At 35.9% G+C, this 18822-nt stretch overlaps 1 protein-coding gene across 2 annotated transcripts in view; it reads left to right on the forward strand.

Moving 5' to 3' along the window:
* Positions 1-40: 40 nt before the first annotated feature.
* LOC123879614 (zinc finger protein 271-like) overlaps positions 41-18822 on the forward strand; it is a 36710-nt gene continuing 17928 nt past the window's right edge. The window contains exons 1-9 of one of the 2 annotated variants that reach the window (XM_045927404.1): positions 41-127; positions 7881-8023; positions 8716-8887; positions 9405-9497; positions 9854-9988; positions 10087-10470; positions 11319-11419; positions 12701-12744; positions 12822-13777. In XM_045927404.1, coding sequence (XP_045783360.1) covers positions 7944-8023; positions 8716-8887; positions 9405-9497; positions 9854-9988; positions 10087-10470; positions 11319-11419; positions 12701-12744; positions 12822-13777 — 1965 coding nt within the window. In that variant the 5' untranslated portion in view covers positions 41-127; positions 7881-7943. The remainder of the gene's footprint in view (positions 128-7880; positions 8024-8715; positions 8888-9404; positions 9498-9853; positions 9989-10086; positions 10471-11318; positions 11420-12700; positions 12745-12821; positions 13778-18822) is intronic. The other variant, XM_045927406.1, reaches the window with a different exon arrangement.

The following is an 18822-nucleotide window of genomic DNA, read 5'->3' on the forward strand; positions in this document are numbered from 1 at the left end:
CATAGAACCACAGATTAATACAAAGAGTTTATTATATAGCATGACGAGTAAGTCATATAAATGTGGTCATATATTCTTCAGACTGATATATAGTGATCTGTGTGAGTAAGTTCTCAACTTTGATTAGGTACAGCCATAGAGTAGGATTATATTAGGGTATAGAGTTATCGCTCCCAAGAATTAGGCGAAGTATGGAAGTCAGCGCTCCAAGCGATTGATGTACGAACTAATTTTCTCGTATATATACCTATAGCTATCACTGTCAATATCTATAGGTATAGCCCCTTGCCCATTGTATTTAAAAAAATCAGGGAATATTTTGACACAAGTTTAACTCTTTCATTGTTAGTTAAATTACAAGATATTAATATATTTTAATATACTAAATGTATAATAATTAATTAACTTGTATCTTGTTATAACTAACATAGCTGAAAGAGTTAAACTTGTGTCAAAGCGGTATGGTATAGAAAATAAAATATAAATGATTTATTTTTTTCTTTTATTATAATATTGTAAAGCACAATTTTGGATATAATCATCCTCATTGGCATCCTTCTTCGCGCCACTTAAAATGCGATTAGTATTTTTACACCAGCTATATAGGAATAAGTTGCAAGATACATCTATTACATAATCAGACAATTGAGTACCATGTTGTTTACATATTGTTATAAAATCGAAATTGCACTGGACAAGTATTAATGTTTTGATATAATTTTTTATGTTATACATGTTACTTTTTTTTTTTAATATATACGTAACTACATCCTGAACGTTAGAAAACATCTCTACAGCTTTTATGGCTGGATATGTAAGAACATGTTTGCCTTTAATTCTTTCTTTACTTTTTATAAATTCAAAATTATTATGGTCATTGCTGTATAGATTATTCATACAAACTTTACAATTTTTGAACACATTCGTCCTAGCTTTTTTTATTACATACCCAGTAACATATTTTAAAACATCGAAAATTTTATCATCCGCCTTTTTTTTTTGTATGCCAATCAAGATATGGTCGTTTATTACTTCATCATATTCAATTTCAACTGGATCACTGTTTGAGGTTACCTTGGCTCTAAAAAAGATTTTTTTTAAGGAGTTGAACAACATATTTTTGGCAGAATCTGCTTTACAATTAGACCCTTTGGAGTGGCTGGATAGATTATTAATAAGCACAGCAGCAAAGGCAATTTCGAAGCCAGCACACGTCGGATTTGTATTTCGTACGCCGTGGCTTCGAATAGAGCCAAAAAAGTTCTCCAAAGGATCTTGATTGAAATGCCTCATCCAAAAAGCCCTCAAACAGTGATCCTTGAGCAACTTCTCTTTCAAATAAATAACATTTTCGATTGTCCAGATCCAATTATTTATAGATGGGACACTGCAACTTTTCCCATTCCTATCTACAAATTTCATAGATTTCAAAACTTCTTTTGCTTTTGTCCAAGTTTCTTGATGACTGGATGAATGAGTCACGGGCCCGAGCAATGGTTTCCCTGGCTTTTTTACTGAGTTTCCAAAACTTCCATTCATCGAGTCGAAAAGTTCATCAAAAAACTTAATTAAATCCGCAGTTTCCCTACTCTCTTCAGGTATTATTTTTTTATCTGTAACAAAGTAAATAAAAATATCTATGTAAAATGTTGCAAATATTAATATTCTAATCACACTAATATTATAAAGGCGAAAGTTTGTATGTGTGTATGTGTGTGTGTGTGTGTGTGTGTATGTTTGTTACTCCTTCACGCAAAAACTACTAGACGGATTTGGCTGAAATTGAGAATGGAGTTAGATAATATCCTGGATTAGCACATAGGCTACTTTTTATCCCGGAAAATCGAAGAGTTCCCGCGGGATTTCAAAAAACCTAAATCCACGCGGGCGAAGTCGCGGGCATCGGCTAGTAATGAAATATATCTGGGACACCGGATATGAAACTTGTTTCTATTATGGCGCATACAGATAGAGCAGTGAAGGCAAGCAAAGGCAATTTGCTATACGTAAAGTTCTATACAATCAATCTCTATTTTTATAAACAGTTATCACACTAATATTATAAAGGCGAAAGTTTGTATATGTGCGTGTGTGTGTGTGTGTGTGTGTGTGTGTGTGTGTGTGTGTGTGTATGTTTGTTACTCCTTCACGCAAAAACTACTGAACGGATTTGGCTGAAGTTCGAAATGGAGATAGAAAATATTCTGGATTAGCACATAAGCTACTTTTTATCCCGGAAAACCAAAGAGTTCCCACGGGATTTCGAAAAACCTAAATCCACGCGAACGAAGTCACGGGCGTCGGCTAGTCAATCATAATTTTAAACAAATTAGTTGGATCGGAAATACAATGGTTCAAAAAGAAGTTAACCATTCCTCACCTGCAAAATATCCCATACACTTGGCAACAGATGCGCTAAACACCTGAGTCGCACATTTCACCTTCATTTTTTTTATTTTAGCAGGTATGACATGGTTATCTGTAAGTTTTGGCAAAAATTTCAACCCTTTGTATTCCGGATTTTCTTCATATAATCTTATAATGTGATCCCATTTCCCAGTACATAGAGTATTATTTATTTTATATAAAACATTTTTAGTCAGCATATTATTCCTGATACCTTTGAGCATGTGTGGAACATCAAAAAGAGGGACAATTTCTTGATCATTGATTATAAAAATGTTTTGTTTTAGTTCTCTGTTATTTTTTAAATATAAACTTTTTGTTTCATTCACAAGTTCTTTGATGGCACTAACATTTGAGGATCCCTGATCACAAATGGTTGCTATAACTTTTAATCCAGTAGATTGCACTTTGCTTATAATAGCTTTGATTTGATTTTTTAATTCTAGTTTAGATGTGCTTCCGCTGCAAAACGTGTAAGCCAGTGGCTGCTTATAATTTTTTTGGATACCTCTTATCATGAAAACTAATGCATGGTCCGCGATTTTGTTTGCTGCTTTTATTCCATTATCTACATAACCTCTAATTAAATCTTTTTTTCTATTATAATCGAAATGAGGTGTGAGTGCCATCTCATCAAAAAGTAACACACATAATTTTTCTGTTTCTGACATTTTTGAAGCTCGTTTTTTTAAATGGGAAAATATGCTTTCATTTATGCCTGGTTTCAAGTTTGCACTAGAAATCATGCGACTTAAAGTTACAGGAGCAGGTAAAACTAAAAAGCTTCTAAACCATCTGTATGCTCTTGGTCTCATTTTATAAAATGCTAATGACAATATTTTTTCTTCTTTGGTGTATCTCCTTCCAAATTTTCCTTTATTAGCAAGATTAATCTGCATCATGAAAAACACCATGGCAGCAGTTGTAAAATTACTCGTAACTTTTAAAAATGTAGAATTTTCTGTTAATTTAAGTGCTTTCTTCAATTTTGTTGCATAGTTATCTTTGGTTTTTTGCATCTTCTTAATTTTTTCCTTAAGGAAAGATAGTTCTTTACATTGTGGTAGTCCACGTTTTACAGAACCTGTAAATTGAATAAATATTAATTAATGCACAATATGGATCCAAGCTGTCACAGCCTAGTGGTTATGATGACTCTTAATCAGAGGTTGGGGATTCGATTCTGGGCATGCACCTATAACTTTCAGAGATATGTGCATTGTAACAAATTAAATATCACTCGTTTTAACAGTGTAGGAAAACATCGTGAGGAAACCTGCATGCCTAAGATTTCTCCATAATGTTCTCAAATGTATATGAAGTCTGCCAATCTGCACTTGGCCAGCGTGGTGGATTATGGCCATAATCTTCTCAAATTGAGAGCAGACCCGTGCTCTGTAGTTAGCTGGCTATGGGTTGATCATGGTGATGATGATGATGATGATGTATTAGTAAGAGAAAATATATTATTAACTAGCTGACGCCCGCGACTTCGTCCGCGTGGATTTAGGTTTTTCAAAATCCCGTGGGAACTCTTTGATTTTCCGGGATAAAAAGTAGCCCATGTGCTAATCCAAGATATTATCTATCTTCATTCTGAATTTCAGTCAAATCCGTCCAGTAGTTTTTGCGTGAAGGAGTAACAAACATACACACACACACACACACATACAAACTTTCACCTTTATAATATTATAGTGTGAAGTGTGATATTGTAATTTAACTATTAATGTACCTTTGAAGACAGGCTGGTGGATTTTTTCTTTACCATATTTCTTCTTTGTAAATAAATCTGTAAGAAACAGAAAAAAGTCACTTTTAAAAGAGTATAAGTGAGAATATTATTTATACTAGCTGATGCCTACAACTGCAAAGTTTGGATTTTTCAACATCTTGTGGGAACTCTATGATGTTCAGAGATAAAAGTATGTGTAAGTCTGCCTGTGTCCATTTCCAAGTTCAAAGCAATCTATTTGTCAATTTTCGTTAAGATTGGTTCAGCAGTTAAGCCATGTAAAGGTAACAGACAGACAAGCAGACATTTCCGAATTAGTAATATTAGTCATGATCAACCCATCGCCAGTCCACTACTGAGCGCAGTTCTCCTCTCAAAATGAGAAGGGTTCAGGCAATAGTCCACCACGCTGGCCAAGGGCAGATTGTCAAACTTCACACACTCATGAAAACATGACAGAAAACTCAGACATGCAGGTTTCCTCATAATGTTTTCCTCCACCGTTAAAGCAAGTAATATTTCATTACTTAAAACTAGTGTTGTTATGGATATCCATATCCGTAACCGAAACTATCGGATATCCGAAATAAAAAAATATCCGTAACCGTAACTGAATCCGTAATAAAAGTTTTGGATAGTTTCGGATAGGGCGGAGTCTAACTAAATACTACACTCGTACGAATTAACTGTGCACTCCGCTGGAATGCGACACCTTCATCAGTTCACATTTTACAGTTCCTTAAAAAAATTAATATCCGTAACCGAAACTATCGGATAATCCGAAATAATTTAATATCTATAACCGTAACCGAAACCGATATTATTTTTTACCAATATCCATATCCATATCCGGATCCGAAATTATATATCCATAACATCCCTACTTAAAACCCACATACCTAACTTTGAAAAGTTAAAGATTTACATCATAGCACTTGTCAATAACTGTATTTTTTTACATTTCAATATCAGTGAGCTTATGCAAAATGAATACCAATTTACTTTAATAAATGAGTTCTGTTTGAGAACTATATCTCTTAAGTCTCTAGTATTGCAAGAGTACTAGAAAGAAAACACAATGTACATGTACTCACTATCAGAAGATGATGGATTGCTCAGATTTATGTCTTCAGCTTTATCCGATTGACCAACTATTTCAATATTTATGTTGCCAATTTCTTGCAGGGGCTTTCTACCGACTGGAATAATAAAAAATAGTCATAAATACATTTATTTCAAATTGATAGCTACAAATAATTTGTCGTAAACAAACTTTGTCTGCATGGATTTAGGTTTTTAAAAAACCCGTTAGAACTCTTTGATTTTCCGGGATAAAAAGTTGCCTTTAACAATTTCCGGGACGCAAGCTATCTCTGTGCAAAGTTTTATATAAACTGATTAAACAGATGGTCCATTAGAGATCCTGTGGGAACTCTGATTTTCCAGGATAAAAAGTAATGTCAGTCCTGGTATGTTAGCTAACTCTGATTCATTTCTTCAAATCTGTTAAACTGTTAGGATGTGAAAAGCTAGCAGACAGACAGACACTTTCACATTTATAATATTAGTGTGAACTGCTAATGAATAGTATGCATTGATATGCATCTCTTGCACCATGTAAAATTGTATGTTACATTAATATGATGCTTACTGTTAGAAGATGATGGTTTGCTCTGATGTATGTCTTCAGCTTTGTCCGACTGACTTATGATTTCAACATTGATGTTGCCAACTTCTTGTTGGGGTTCCCTACGTTTAATTAAGAATCCTGTAACAAAGTATGATAATAGTCCGTTACTACCAAAAATCATAATGCTATTTAATTTTTTTAAACATATTATATTACACAATAGAAATCACAAATGTTGTTTTTAAACTACACTAAATAATTACAAAAATATACTAACCTGGTAGATTCAGGGTTGGTGTTGCATTGGCACATAGTCTATTACTAGCAGTATGAAATCGAGCTTGAAAATGATGATGACATATTCTTCCATATTTATGAATGGTCTTGTTGTCCAGTGCTAATATATCTCCACCAATTGCATAGAGCCAAGTACGAAATCGGTCCGGGTCTTTTTCAGGATTAGGAAAACGATGTAATATTGTTCCATCCAATCCTATAACAAACAATGAATATTCCACTTTTGAGTATTTTATACCAATATATAAAAAAACATAACTTACACCAGTGCCCTGTTTATCAAACGTTACAAGTCTACAAGCTCACAAATTACATCTACCGCATTATCTGTCGGTAAAATAGAAGGTATGGTAGAATTACTTGTTATTTAAGTCAATGTTTAAAAATAAAACTTTTTTCAAAGACATAGTTTGATTACAAACCTCTTGTAAAACCTATTTTATTAGTTTTATGAATTATGATTAGAAATTTAACCATCTTTTCTGCAGATCTATAATTTGGCAAACATAGATGGTTTATTGAAGACCCATGTTAATACCTAACCTATGGTACTGTTTATATGAGATCTTTTAGAGAAAAGAACATAGCAGTGAATCATTCATGCCATTCATTGATTTTGTTACTTGCACGAAGTTTTTGTCGAGAAATAAGAAAATAAACACAACTCTAATGTTATAAATCTTTTTATGTTACACTAGCGACCCGCCCCGGCTTCGCACGGGTGGACATTTATTTTTCTATTTTCCGGGATAAAATATAGCCTATACGGATTCGGAAGAATCCCTCTAAGTAATGGTAAAAGAAATTTTGAAATCGGTCCAGTAGTTTTTGAGCCTATTCAATACAAACATACAAAAATACAAAGGTTTCCTCTTTATAATATTATAGATTTAGTCAACAGAAGCTCTTAAATTTTTTCGTAACAAGTTACAAGCTACAAAGGCATTTATGGCTTTTTCGTACAAAACGAGACTGAACTTTTGTAATGCAAGGTTTATAATGTTTGATAAACAGGGCACAGGTGTCATGCTTCACATTTTATGGGTACAAATTGTATGCATTTCTTATAATATTTCTAGAATACTTGTTTCGACTTCGGTCCCTAAAGTCTCTGCCATAAACTACCACTAACATTTACTTCATATGTAATCGTATTATACTTAGTAAAATAACATGAAATTGTAATAGTTGTGAAAAATATTTTACTTACGTGTCTTGCTGCAGTTCGGTACACAGCATTTTCTATCAAGCGGCATCGTCGAAAGTAACCAAATCGAAATGAGAATCAGAGTCCAAAAAAGATAGCGTGGGTCAACAATAGAAAACAGGTCCGTCGGTGTCCAGGTAAAGCTTAGTCGCATAAAATTAAATATAAACGAATTAAAAACACACTAACTTCTCTAACAGATGGATAACGAATGTTTTTTTTTTAAATCGAGTGACAAGACGTGTCATTTAACAATGACCACTAGTGAAACGAAACGTAACAAGTTAACATGCATTAAATTCAAATTATAAGGTAATTATTAAAAATAGTTATAACTAACTTTATTTATTAAAAAATTTAATAATTTTTAAATGTAATAATTTTTACAGTCAAATTTGTCTATTTAATAGATATCATTTTCTGTCTTTTATTAACGACAAAGCTGCGTGAAATGAAACATGTAACGACTCTAGAGAAAAGGGATGCCAGCATAAAAAAATCTTTGGTATTGCCACTACAAATATTGTTGGCGCTCCCTATCGGTTGATGTACGAACTATATCAGTTCATACTTCCATAGTTTTGTTCGAAGCGAAAGCACCGTGGGTACAGCGATATATGATAGATATAAACCATATATAAACTCAAAGCCAAACAAGCATTGAAAAAATGCGGTGTTGTGTGCCTTTCTGCCAAAATACTTCGGACAATATATCTAAATCAGAGGCAGAAGGAATTAGTTTTCATGGGTGAGTGTATTTGAGTTGACGCGGTCGTAGTTAAAAGGTCATAACCTTAGCAGAGTTCTCACTTGTCAAACTAGAGAATGTCAAACTATTTATTGTCTCAGTCAGTTCAGTGCTGTCTGCAGACTGCTGGTCTGAGCCGGTCTGAACAGGAATTAACTAGTCATTAAAAACGTAGTGATTATTATATTCTCTTTGCTAGTCATAAGTCAGTACAAATCAGCTAGTAGCGCTGGTGGTCATTGAAACACTGTCCTGCAGCCCACTTGCAGCAAAGCAAGAACTTTCAAGGAGTTATCAATGTGTGTGTGTGTGTGTGTGTGTGTGTGTGTGTGTGTGTGTGTGTGTGTAGGTCCTTGAAATATAACTGACTAGATGATGCCCTTAACTTCGCCGCGTTGATTTATGTTTTTAAATATCCAGTGTTAACTGTTTGATTTTTCTATGATTTAAAGTAGCCGATGTTTTTCCCTGGAATGATATCTCAGTACAGAATTTTGTTAAAATCTATTTAACAGATGGACCATGAAGATCTAGCAGACAGACTGACAGACTCACTTTCAGATTTATAATATTAGTTTGGAATACTTATTTGTTGTATAAAATATGAGTATTGAGGTGGTTCTACTGTGTAAAATATAAATCACTATGGTACAGGTTTGTTGTGTATACTTAACATGAAAGGTGATTTCCAGTTTCCCCAGTAAAATGCATCTCCGTGCTACTTGGCTCAAAGCTCTCGGCAAACAAGACAATCTACCAGACACTGCGGTGGTCTGCTCAAAGCATTTTCTAAATGATGACATTTATGAAACAGAAAGTGGCTTAAGGCAAATTCGTACTAGAGCTATTCCTTCCATGGTGCAGGTAACTCATAATATCATGTTATGTAGGCTGACTACATCTAAACCCCTCTCATTCTGAGTAGAGACCTGTGCTCAGTAGTGGGCTGGTGATGGATTAATCATTATGATGTATTTGTATGATGCATTTTTAAGTAACCTAATTAATTATCACCACTATATCGTACAAGTTTAACAATTTCGACCATCAAAAGGAGTACAATTGTACCTACTTTGAATAAATGATTTTGACTTTGACTTTGATGATGAACTAACTCAGATCAGGTGTGGCTAAAGAAGGAAAACTAAGATAAACTAAGACATATTGGGTCTGAATTTGTCTTTTTAACCCCCAACCCAAAAAGAGGGGTGTTATAAGTTTGACGTGGCCGAATTTCTTAGCCTTAGTCCAAGAAATTCGGTTCAGCCGTTTGAAAGTTATCAGCTCTTTTCTAGTTACCGTAACCTTTACTTGTCTACAAAACCTGTTGCAGCATTGTTTGGAATCTGAAGTGTAGAAGTAACTAGTAGTATATTTACAGGTTTGCATGATATGCCTTGACACTGACAGCAAGCTGTTGCTAATGAACAAATATAATCTGTATGAAGCATATGAAAAGTTAACTGGATATCCTGTAAGTTCTTTTGTCATGTTATTTTTATTGCTTACCAATACATAGGCATTACATTGTGTAGGCATTCTATAGAATTCCTAAATGTTCCTAGGAAATGTATGAAATTTAAGACTATACCATAGTATTCGTGAATAACTATAAAATAAATAAATTGTCTAAATATTTTAGGTTTTCTGTAGGAAATGAGATATACATACACAGGGTAAAACTACGTATTTTAAAGTTAATTCCCTAGATTCTACCTACCACACTGAACACTGTCAAATGCTTTTGATAAATCTGATACCAGTGCAGTGTAGGAACAAACAAGGATTATTTAAGGAATGTTCAATTAGTTTAACTATGTATTGTTTCAGTTGTGTGATCAAGGAAACCTAAAACAAACACTTTGTGTACAATGTGCTCAGAGATTGACTAACTTTAGCAGATTTAGAGAAAAGAGCTTGAGAGCCCGTGCACTGATGATGGACTTAATTAACAAACATGAATTAGTGAGTACTTAATACATATTCTGAACTTATTTGTAATAAACTTGCATTGTTTATATGTCCTTGTACTGTACACATTGATTTAACTTGTCTCTTTACAGATAACAAGACGACACATCGAAATGATAAATAGCACGAAACACCAACTAAAGAGTAATATGGTGGTGACAACGTTAGGCCCTGACCACTGCAACTTATACATATTAGAACACCCCTCAGAAGACAACCAAACCGAATTAGAGGAAACAGGCTACCAAGTTCTAGTAAAAACTGAAGGGAGTGATGACTCTATGTCGGTTGATGAGGACACAGGAGTGATAAATGAAGATCACAATATTGCAGACACTGTCAAAGATGAGTTTGTAACTTGTAACGATGAAAACATATCTGATTATAGCATTATGATGGAAGAAAAAGCAATGGATGAAGATCTTTACAAAGCTCTCAAGATGAAACAGGCATACATGCGACATACAAGTGCCGAGGTGAGATAGTACCACTGTAACTGCACTGTTAAGAACTTTCATCAACTTGATAAGTTTGTATAATAACTTGTTTATTAGTGAAGGGGAATGAATCTTTGAAGCCAAATTTCTTTAGGCGTGACTTGAGAGGTTGCTTGAGAGTAATTCATATCTCTTTATTAGAAGGAAGTTACGTTCATACGTCACTTGTGCTGAAAAGGCCACTAATTAGAGGTTTGAGGTTGCCATCTTTTATTGAGGTGGTACCAAGTATTTAGTGCCATAGGTTTTAAGACATTGTTACATGCCAAATTTTATGAATCTAGGTCAACGGGAAGTACCCTGTAGGTTGTGATTCCCTTGATGTATCTTGACAGATACTACAGACAGACAGACAGACAACGAAGTGATCCTACAAGGATTGCTTATTTTCGCCAGAGATACGGAACCTTAATGGAATCCCTCGTGTCCAGTTATTCTTCAATGAGGAACTTTCCAGAAAACGTTCCATAAAAGATTGTTTAGATTGTTTTCTTAGGTCATGTCATTCGGTCTAACCATCGGTATCCAGCTGTCTAACCAGATCTTCATATGCAAGGGTAATCAGAATCCAAAGTTTCGATGTATAGCACAAATAAATAAAAACGAAAAACTGACGAATGGCTGACGTACGAATATGTCCATAGACCAAACAGTTACTCGACATATTATATCATTGATTGACATGACCTAAAAACAATCCAAAGGGCACAGATAGTATTTTTCAGCCTTTCGCGGCGAGCTATGCATTCAGAGACATCTATAATAATTTTATGGAAAGTTCATTGTGCGTTAAGGTTACAGGCACAATTTTTTTTTGTATTTGGCAGAACAGTGATGATGATGGTGAATGTGAGACGTCACAAGTATGCAAGTCTCATACAGCTGTGAGCTCTAGCTCTTCACACTCTTCACTCCTCACTGAGAACAAGTCAGTATACCCACCAGTATCATGTATCATTAGTAGGTATAGTTCAAGTAACAGTAAGAATACACTTGTGCTAGTATCAGAAAGCACTATACTCTTTTCTTTCTGCCTAACCTGCTATATCCAGTACAGCTACATGCTAGCTAGTGGCTTCCCTTCCCATTACACTCTAGATAAAAATAGCGTTTAGTTCAGAATGTTATTAACCAATCACTAGTGAGCACGGGTCTCCTCTCAGATTGAGGTGTTTAGCCATAATCTACCACACGTTGGCTAAGTGCGGATTGGCAGACTTCACACACCTTTGAGCGTATATTATGGGGAACTCTCAGGCATGTTGGTCTGCTCACGATGTTTTCCTTCACCATTAAAGCAAGTGCTAAAAAACACACACATCTCTGAAAAAATTGAGGTGTCCGGGATCAAACCCCCAACTTCCCGAATTAAGGAGTAGACGACCACTAGCAGCGATAGCTGCTTTGTTTTGAAACTCTTAAGTGCCTCGCGGCAAAGGCCTCCTCCAACTCTCGCCAGTGCTTTCGCTCCTGTGCCGGCCTTCTCCAGAATGGACCAGCTGTACCCTCAGTATAAGATTTTACTTTGGACTTCGTCTGCGATGGCGTTTGCTGGCGCGCGTGCTGTGCTTGTTTGGAGTGTTTTTTTTTTTTTGTTAAGAGTGGCTGGTTTTTGTGTTAGTTGGTGTTTTTTGGTGGTGGAACTGACTGGGAAGCGCTCTAAAGGGGCGCCGCGCGTATGTCGGCGAGCGCCGGCGCAGACGGAGTCCATACTTGTATAAATTCAATAACTTGAAAATATCACAAACTTGACATTGGCTAATCAGAGTAAAGCCAGATTTAAGGAAAAAAAAAAAAAGATTTTACTTCTCACCAACATTGACAGTATTTGAGAGTCGAAAAACTTTAGCATTAAAGTAAAAGGGCCCTTAATTGCCTTGTATTAATGCTCAAGTTTGTTCATATATTTACAGTCAGCACTCCAAGCGGTAACGTTGCGAAATTAAAATAAATGGTACTGAATTTTTGACTTTAAATCTTTAGGACCATTTTACTTTGACGCTATTTTGTATCGAATCTCGAATGCTATCAAAATTGTTGAGAAGTAAATTTTATACTGAAGGTACTGCTAGTTTCAACTCGTCCTCCCAACGTCTTTGCTGCTAGCCCTTGTTTCTTTCCCCGTCTCATGGGTACCACTGTATCACTAGGGTACTTCACTTTCCTCGGATGTCAAAGACGCTCTAGATACATTCTGATTATTTCACAGGCAGGCAGGCCCCAGCCCTTCTGCACATTCTGCTCAGACCTTGGGTAAGATATAGCATTATTTATCATTTTACATTTTGAACATTTATAAACAAGGAATGAGACAAAAAGTTTTGTTTCAGTTGCTCCTCTTCCCGCAACAAGTAACGAAATAAAAGCACCGTCAACTGAAGAAGCCGATACAACCGCCAGTTGCCGATATGAAAGATTAACAGATTGTTTTGTCAAACTATATGATATTTTCTCTAAGAAAGTTATACCAAGTGAGGAAAACACTGTTAGGTCATACCCTACAACAGAATATGTTGAACCAGGCAATGAAACAGTAAAAGTAATTGTATCAAAAACTGTACAAAGACAAGCTGATTGTTTGAAAAATGTTGTCAATGTACAATCTTCGTCGCTAAACAGTTCAAACACTGAAGTAAGCAGGTTTATCTGTGATATTTGTCGAAAAGTGTGTATACGAAAAAGAAACTTAGTTAAACACATAAAGGCTCACACTGAAGTAAGACGGATTAGTTGTAAGATTTGCCAGTACACATGTAAATTTCAAAGCGTTTTGAAGCAGCACATGAGAACCCACGCTGGTGATAAACCATATTGCTGTAAGATATGCGATAACAAATGTGCACAAAATAGCCATCTAGTGAGGCACATGAGAACCCACACTGGTGACAAGCCATATTCCTGTAAGATATGCAATTACAAATGTGGACAAAATAACACTTTAGTGACGCACATGAGAATCCACACTGGTGAAAAGCCATATTCCTGTAAGATATGCGATTACAAAGGTGCACAAAATAGCACTTTAGTGAAGCACATGAGAACCCACACTGGTGAAAAGCCATATTCCTGTAAGGTATGCGATTACAAATTTACATCAAATAGTGATCTAGTGTCGCACATGAGAACTCACACTGGTATAAAACCTTTCTCGTGTGAGTTATGTAGTTACAAATGTGCAAGAAATAGCCATCTAGTGAGGCACATGAGAACCCACACTGGTGAAAAGCCATATTCCTGTAAGATATGCAATTACAAATGTGCAAGAAATAGCACTTTAGTGACGCACATGAGAACTCACACTGGTGAAAAGCCATATTCCTGTAAGGTATGCGATTACAAATGTACATCAAATAGTGATCTAGTGAAGCACATGAGAACTCACACTGGTGAAAAGCCATATTCCTGTAAGATATGCAATTACAAATGTGGACAAAATAGTACTTTAGTGACGCACATGAGAATCCACACTGGTGAAAAGCCATATCTCTGTAAGGTATGCGATTACAAATGTACATCAAATAGCAATCTAGTGAAGCACATGAGAACCCACACTGGTGATATTCCTGTAGACCGACTTGAAGCGACGTCCAGTAAACTTGACGGTGTGTAGCTAGTGTGCATGACATGTCGACTTGGCCAGCGTAATGAAACATATTATGAGAACTCGCGCTGCTTCAGGTGAAAAGCCTGTATAATGTTCGTGAGCCGCACCGGACCACCCACCACCGGAGAATGCTCAGGACATAAGGTCTACAACTGACAGTGAGCAGTGTGCGTTAGTGTAGTGTATCTTGGAGGATCTGGGTGCCACGCCCGCATGGGATGTCCTGACATTAATAAAGACACTTCACTACATACCTGTTCAATCTATCAATTATCTTTATTGCGAATTTAGGTTAGTTTACAGATCTTAATACTTTTGTTAGGTTCTGCCAAATTCTACCTTACGGCATGCAATAATACAATAACACAGTCGTGAGTACAATCTTGTCATTTCATTATAAATATATAACATTCTTTTTTTATTACAATTCATTCAACATTAATGAATTAGAAATTATTATCGTCAGAGAATAGTTAGGCTACTTGTTAGGCCGAACGAGATTGTCCTGGGCTAAACTACTGGTACTATATTCTGACACGCGTAGGAGAAACCGGTTTGAGCTAACATAAACTAGTTTTGTCTTTGGCCTGAAATCGATTTGGCCAGTAAATTAATTACTTTATTACGGTTTCGTACCCGAAGCGTGCCAATGTAGTAGTAGTGTATGTAACTTAGTATCCAACCCATCTGTCTGTTAGCGGGTTGTATCTCATGAACCGTAATAGGTAGAGAGTTGAAATTTTGTATTTTTATTGCCGGTGTAATATCTAACAGCAAATACCTAATAAAAATTTCAAAATGGCTGCAGTGTAAATTAAAAAAAATAATTATAAAAAATAATATCTATTTCTTGTACTTGACACGGAACTCTTCGTGTGCGAGTCCGACTCGCACTTGACCGGTTTTTTATTTTGCACAATTCTTTTTAGACAGTTATGTATTCTTTTTATATGTGTCATGGTAATTAAAGTATAACAATTGAACCTGTGTATTATTTTTGACATATTATTTAGGTAGTCCTTACCTAACCTATCCTTGTTTTGTAAAGGTTTGACGAGCTCCCGGTGTAGTGGTAAGCGCTGTGATTTTATTAGGGGAAGGACCTGGTACGATTACCCACTGGGGTAACTTGGGGATGTAGAGTTGCGATATTGGCTCAGGTCTGTTCCGGTGGAAGACTGTCCGTGCCTGATTGCAACCCTATCGGCAAAGGCAAGCTATATCCCTGGCGCAGTAATAAGCACTGGAAATGATACGTGTGTAATAAGTTGGAGGACCCGGGTTTGATTCCCGGCAGAGGCAATATGGGAATTTATAATGTCTAAATTGTCTCTAGTCTGAGCTGGGTGGAGGCTCCGGCCGTGGCTAGTTATCGCACTACCGGCAAAGTCGGGACGTCAAGCGAGTAGCGTTTCGGTGATGCTGATGAAACTGCTGTTACAAGCTTCGATCTTAGACTGCATCATCACTTACCTCCAGGTGAAACAGCACTGAAGTGCCAACTTGTGTCAGAATAAAACAAAGGCGCTTAAACCAACAACAAACAAAGGCCAATAACATGATATATATGCTATTAATTAATTTACTTACTCTATGATTTAAGAAATCATATTCTACCGGGTTTAAAAGGGCTAGAACCCAGAGCCGTAAAACCAGTTTTAAAAATCAAACATATTCTCGTAGTGACTATAGGTACTCTTTGAATTCTTTGTTAGAAAGAAAATTAGAGTTATTAGGTACATACTAAACTAGTTATTTACTTTAGGTACTTATAATTGGTCGATGCTTTATTAGGTACCTACTAAGTGCTAAGTTAGTTTACCAGTTGCCTCCCAATCTTATTTTCTGGTCGATGCTCTTCGGCTCCGATGATTTGTTGAGGGTTGTAACTCAAGGCCAAACAAGCATTGAAAATGCGGTGTTGCGTGCCTTTCTGCCAAAATGCTTCGGACAATTATATCTAAATCACAGGCAGAAGGAATTAGTTTTCATGGGTGAGTGTATTTGAGTTAACGCCCTCTTAGTTAAAAGGTTAGCAGAGTTCTCACTTGTCAAACTAGAGAATGTCAAACTATCTATTGTCTCAGTCAGTTCAGTGCTGTCTGCAGACTGCTGGTCTGAGCCGGTCTGAACAGGAGTCAACTAGTCAGTACAGATCAGCTAGTGGCGCTGGTGGTCATTGAAACACTGTCCTGCAGCCCACTTGCAGCAAAGCAAGAGCTTTTAAGGAGTTATAAATGTGTGTGTGTGTGTTGGTCCTTGAAATATAACTGACTAGATGATGCCCTTAACTTCGCCGCGTTGATTTATGTTTTTAAATATCCAGTGTTAACTGTTTGATTTTTCTATGATTTAAAGTAGCCGATGTTTTTCCCAGGAATGATATCTCACTATCGAATTTTGTTAAAATCTGTTTAACAGATGGACCATGAAGATCTAGCAGACAGACTGACAGACTCACTTTCAGATTTATAATATTAGTTTGGAATACTTATTTGTTGTATAAAATATGAGTATTGAGGTGGTTCTACTGTGTAAAATATAAATCACTATGGTACAGGTTTGTTGTGTATACTTAACATGAAAGGTGATTTCCAGTTTCCCCAGTAAAATGCATCTCCGTGCTACTTGGCTCAAAGCTCTCGGCAAACAAGACAATCTACCAGACACTGCGGTGGTCTGCTCAAAGCATTTTCTAAATGATGACATTTATGAAACAGAAAGTGGCTTAAGGCAAATTCGTACTAGAGCTATTCCTTCCATGGTGCAGGTAACTCATAATATCATGTTATGTAGGCTGACTACATCTAAACCCCTCTCATTCTGAGTAGAGACCTGTGCTCAGTAGTGGGCTGGTGATGGATTAATCATTATGATGTATTTGTATGATGCATTTTTAAGTAACCTAATTAATTATCACCACTATATCGTACAAGTTTAACAATTTCGACCATCAAAAGGAGTACAATTGTACCTACTTTGAATAAATGATTTTGACTTTGACTTTGATGATGAACTAACTCAGATCAGGTGTGGCTAAAGAAGGAAAACTAAGATAAACTAAGACATATTGGGTCTGAATTTGTCTTTTTAACCCCCAACCCAAAAAGAGGGGTGTTATAAGTTTGACGTGGCCGAATTTCTTAGCCTTAGTCCAAGAAATTCGGTTCAGCCGTTTGAAAGTTATCAGCTCTTTTCTAGTTACCGTAACCTTTACTTGTCTACAAAACCTGTTGCAGCATTGTTTTGAATCTGAAGTGTATAAGTAACTAGTAGTATATTTACAGGTTTGCATGATATGCCTTGACACTGACAGCAAGCTGTTGCTAATGAACAAATATAATCTGTATGAAGCATATGAAAAGTTAACCGGATATCCTGTAAGTTCTTTTGTCATGTTATTTTTATTGCTTACCAATACATAGGCATTACATTGTGTAGGCATTCTATTGAATTCCTAAATGTTCCTAGGAAATGTATGAAATTTAAAACTATACCATAGTATTCGTGAATAACTATAAAATAAATAAATTGTCTAAATATTTTAGGTTTTCTGTAGGAAATAAGATATACATACACAGGGTAAAACTACGTATTTTAAAGTTAATTCCCTAGATTCTACCTACCACACTGAACACTGTCAAATGCTTTTGATAAATCTGATACCAGTGCAGTGTAGGAACAAACAAGGATTATTTAAGGAATGTTCAATTAGTTTAACTATGTATTGTTTCAGTTGTGTGATCAAGGAAACCTAAAACAAACACTTTGTGTACAATGTGCTCAGAGATTGACTAACTTTAGCAGATTTAGAGAAAAGAGCTTGAGAGCCCGTGCACTGATGATGGACTTAATTAACAAACATGAATTAGTGAGTACTTAATACATATTCTGAACTTATTTGTAATAAACTTGCATTGTTTATATGTCCTTGTACTGCTGTACACATTGATTTTACTTGTCTCTTTACAGATAACAAGACGACACATCGAAATGTTAAATAGCACGAAACACCAACTAAAGAGTAATATGGTGGTGACAACGTTAGGCCCTGACCACTGCAACTTATACATATTAGAACAGCCCTCAGAAGACAACCAAACCGAATTAGAGGAAACAGGCCACCAAGTTCTAGTAAAAACTGAAGGAAGTGATGACTCTATGTCGGTTGATGAGGACACAGGAGTGATAAATGAAGATCACAATATTGCAGACACTGTCAAAGATGAGTTTGTAACTTGTAATGATGAAAACATATCTGATTATAGCATTATGATGGAAGAAAAAGCAATGGATGAAGATCTTTACAAAGCTCTCAAGATGAAACAGGCATACATGCGACATACAAGTGCCGAGGTGAGATAGTACCTACTGCACTGTTAAGAACTTTCATCAACTTGATAAGTTTGTATAATAACTTGTTTATTAGTGAAGGGGAATGAATCTTTGAAGCCAAATTTCTTTAGGCGTGACTTGAGAGGTTGCTTGAGAGTAATTCATATCTTTTTATTGGAAGGAAGTTACGTTCATACGGCACTTGTGCTGAAAATGGCCACTAATTAGAGGTTTGAGGTTGCCATCTTTTATTGAGGTGGTACCAAGTATTTAGTGCCATAGGTTTAAGACATTGTTACATGCCAAATTTTATGAATCTAGGTCAACGGGAAGTACCCTGTAGGTTGTGATTCCCTTGATGTATCTTGACAGATACTACAGACAGACAGACA

Source organism: Maniola jurtina, chromosome 28 (assembly GCF_905333055.1).
Source record: "Maniola jurtina chromosome 28, ilManJurt1.1, whole genome shotgun sequence".
In the NCBI taxonomy this organism is placed as follows: domain Eukaryota; kingdom Metazoa; phylum Arthropoda; class Insecta; order Lepidoptera; family Nymphalidae; genus Maniola; species Maniola jurtina.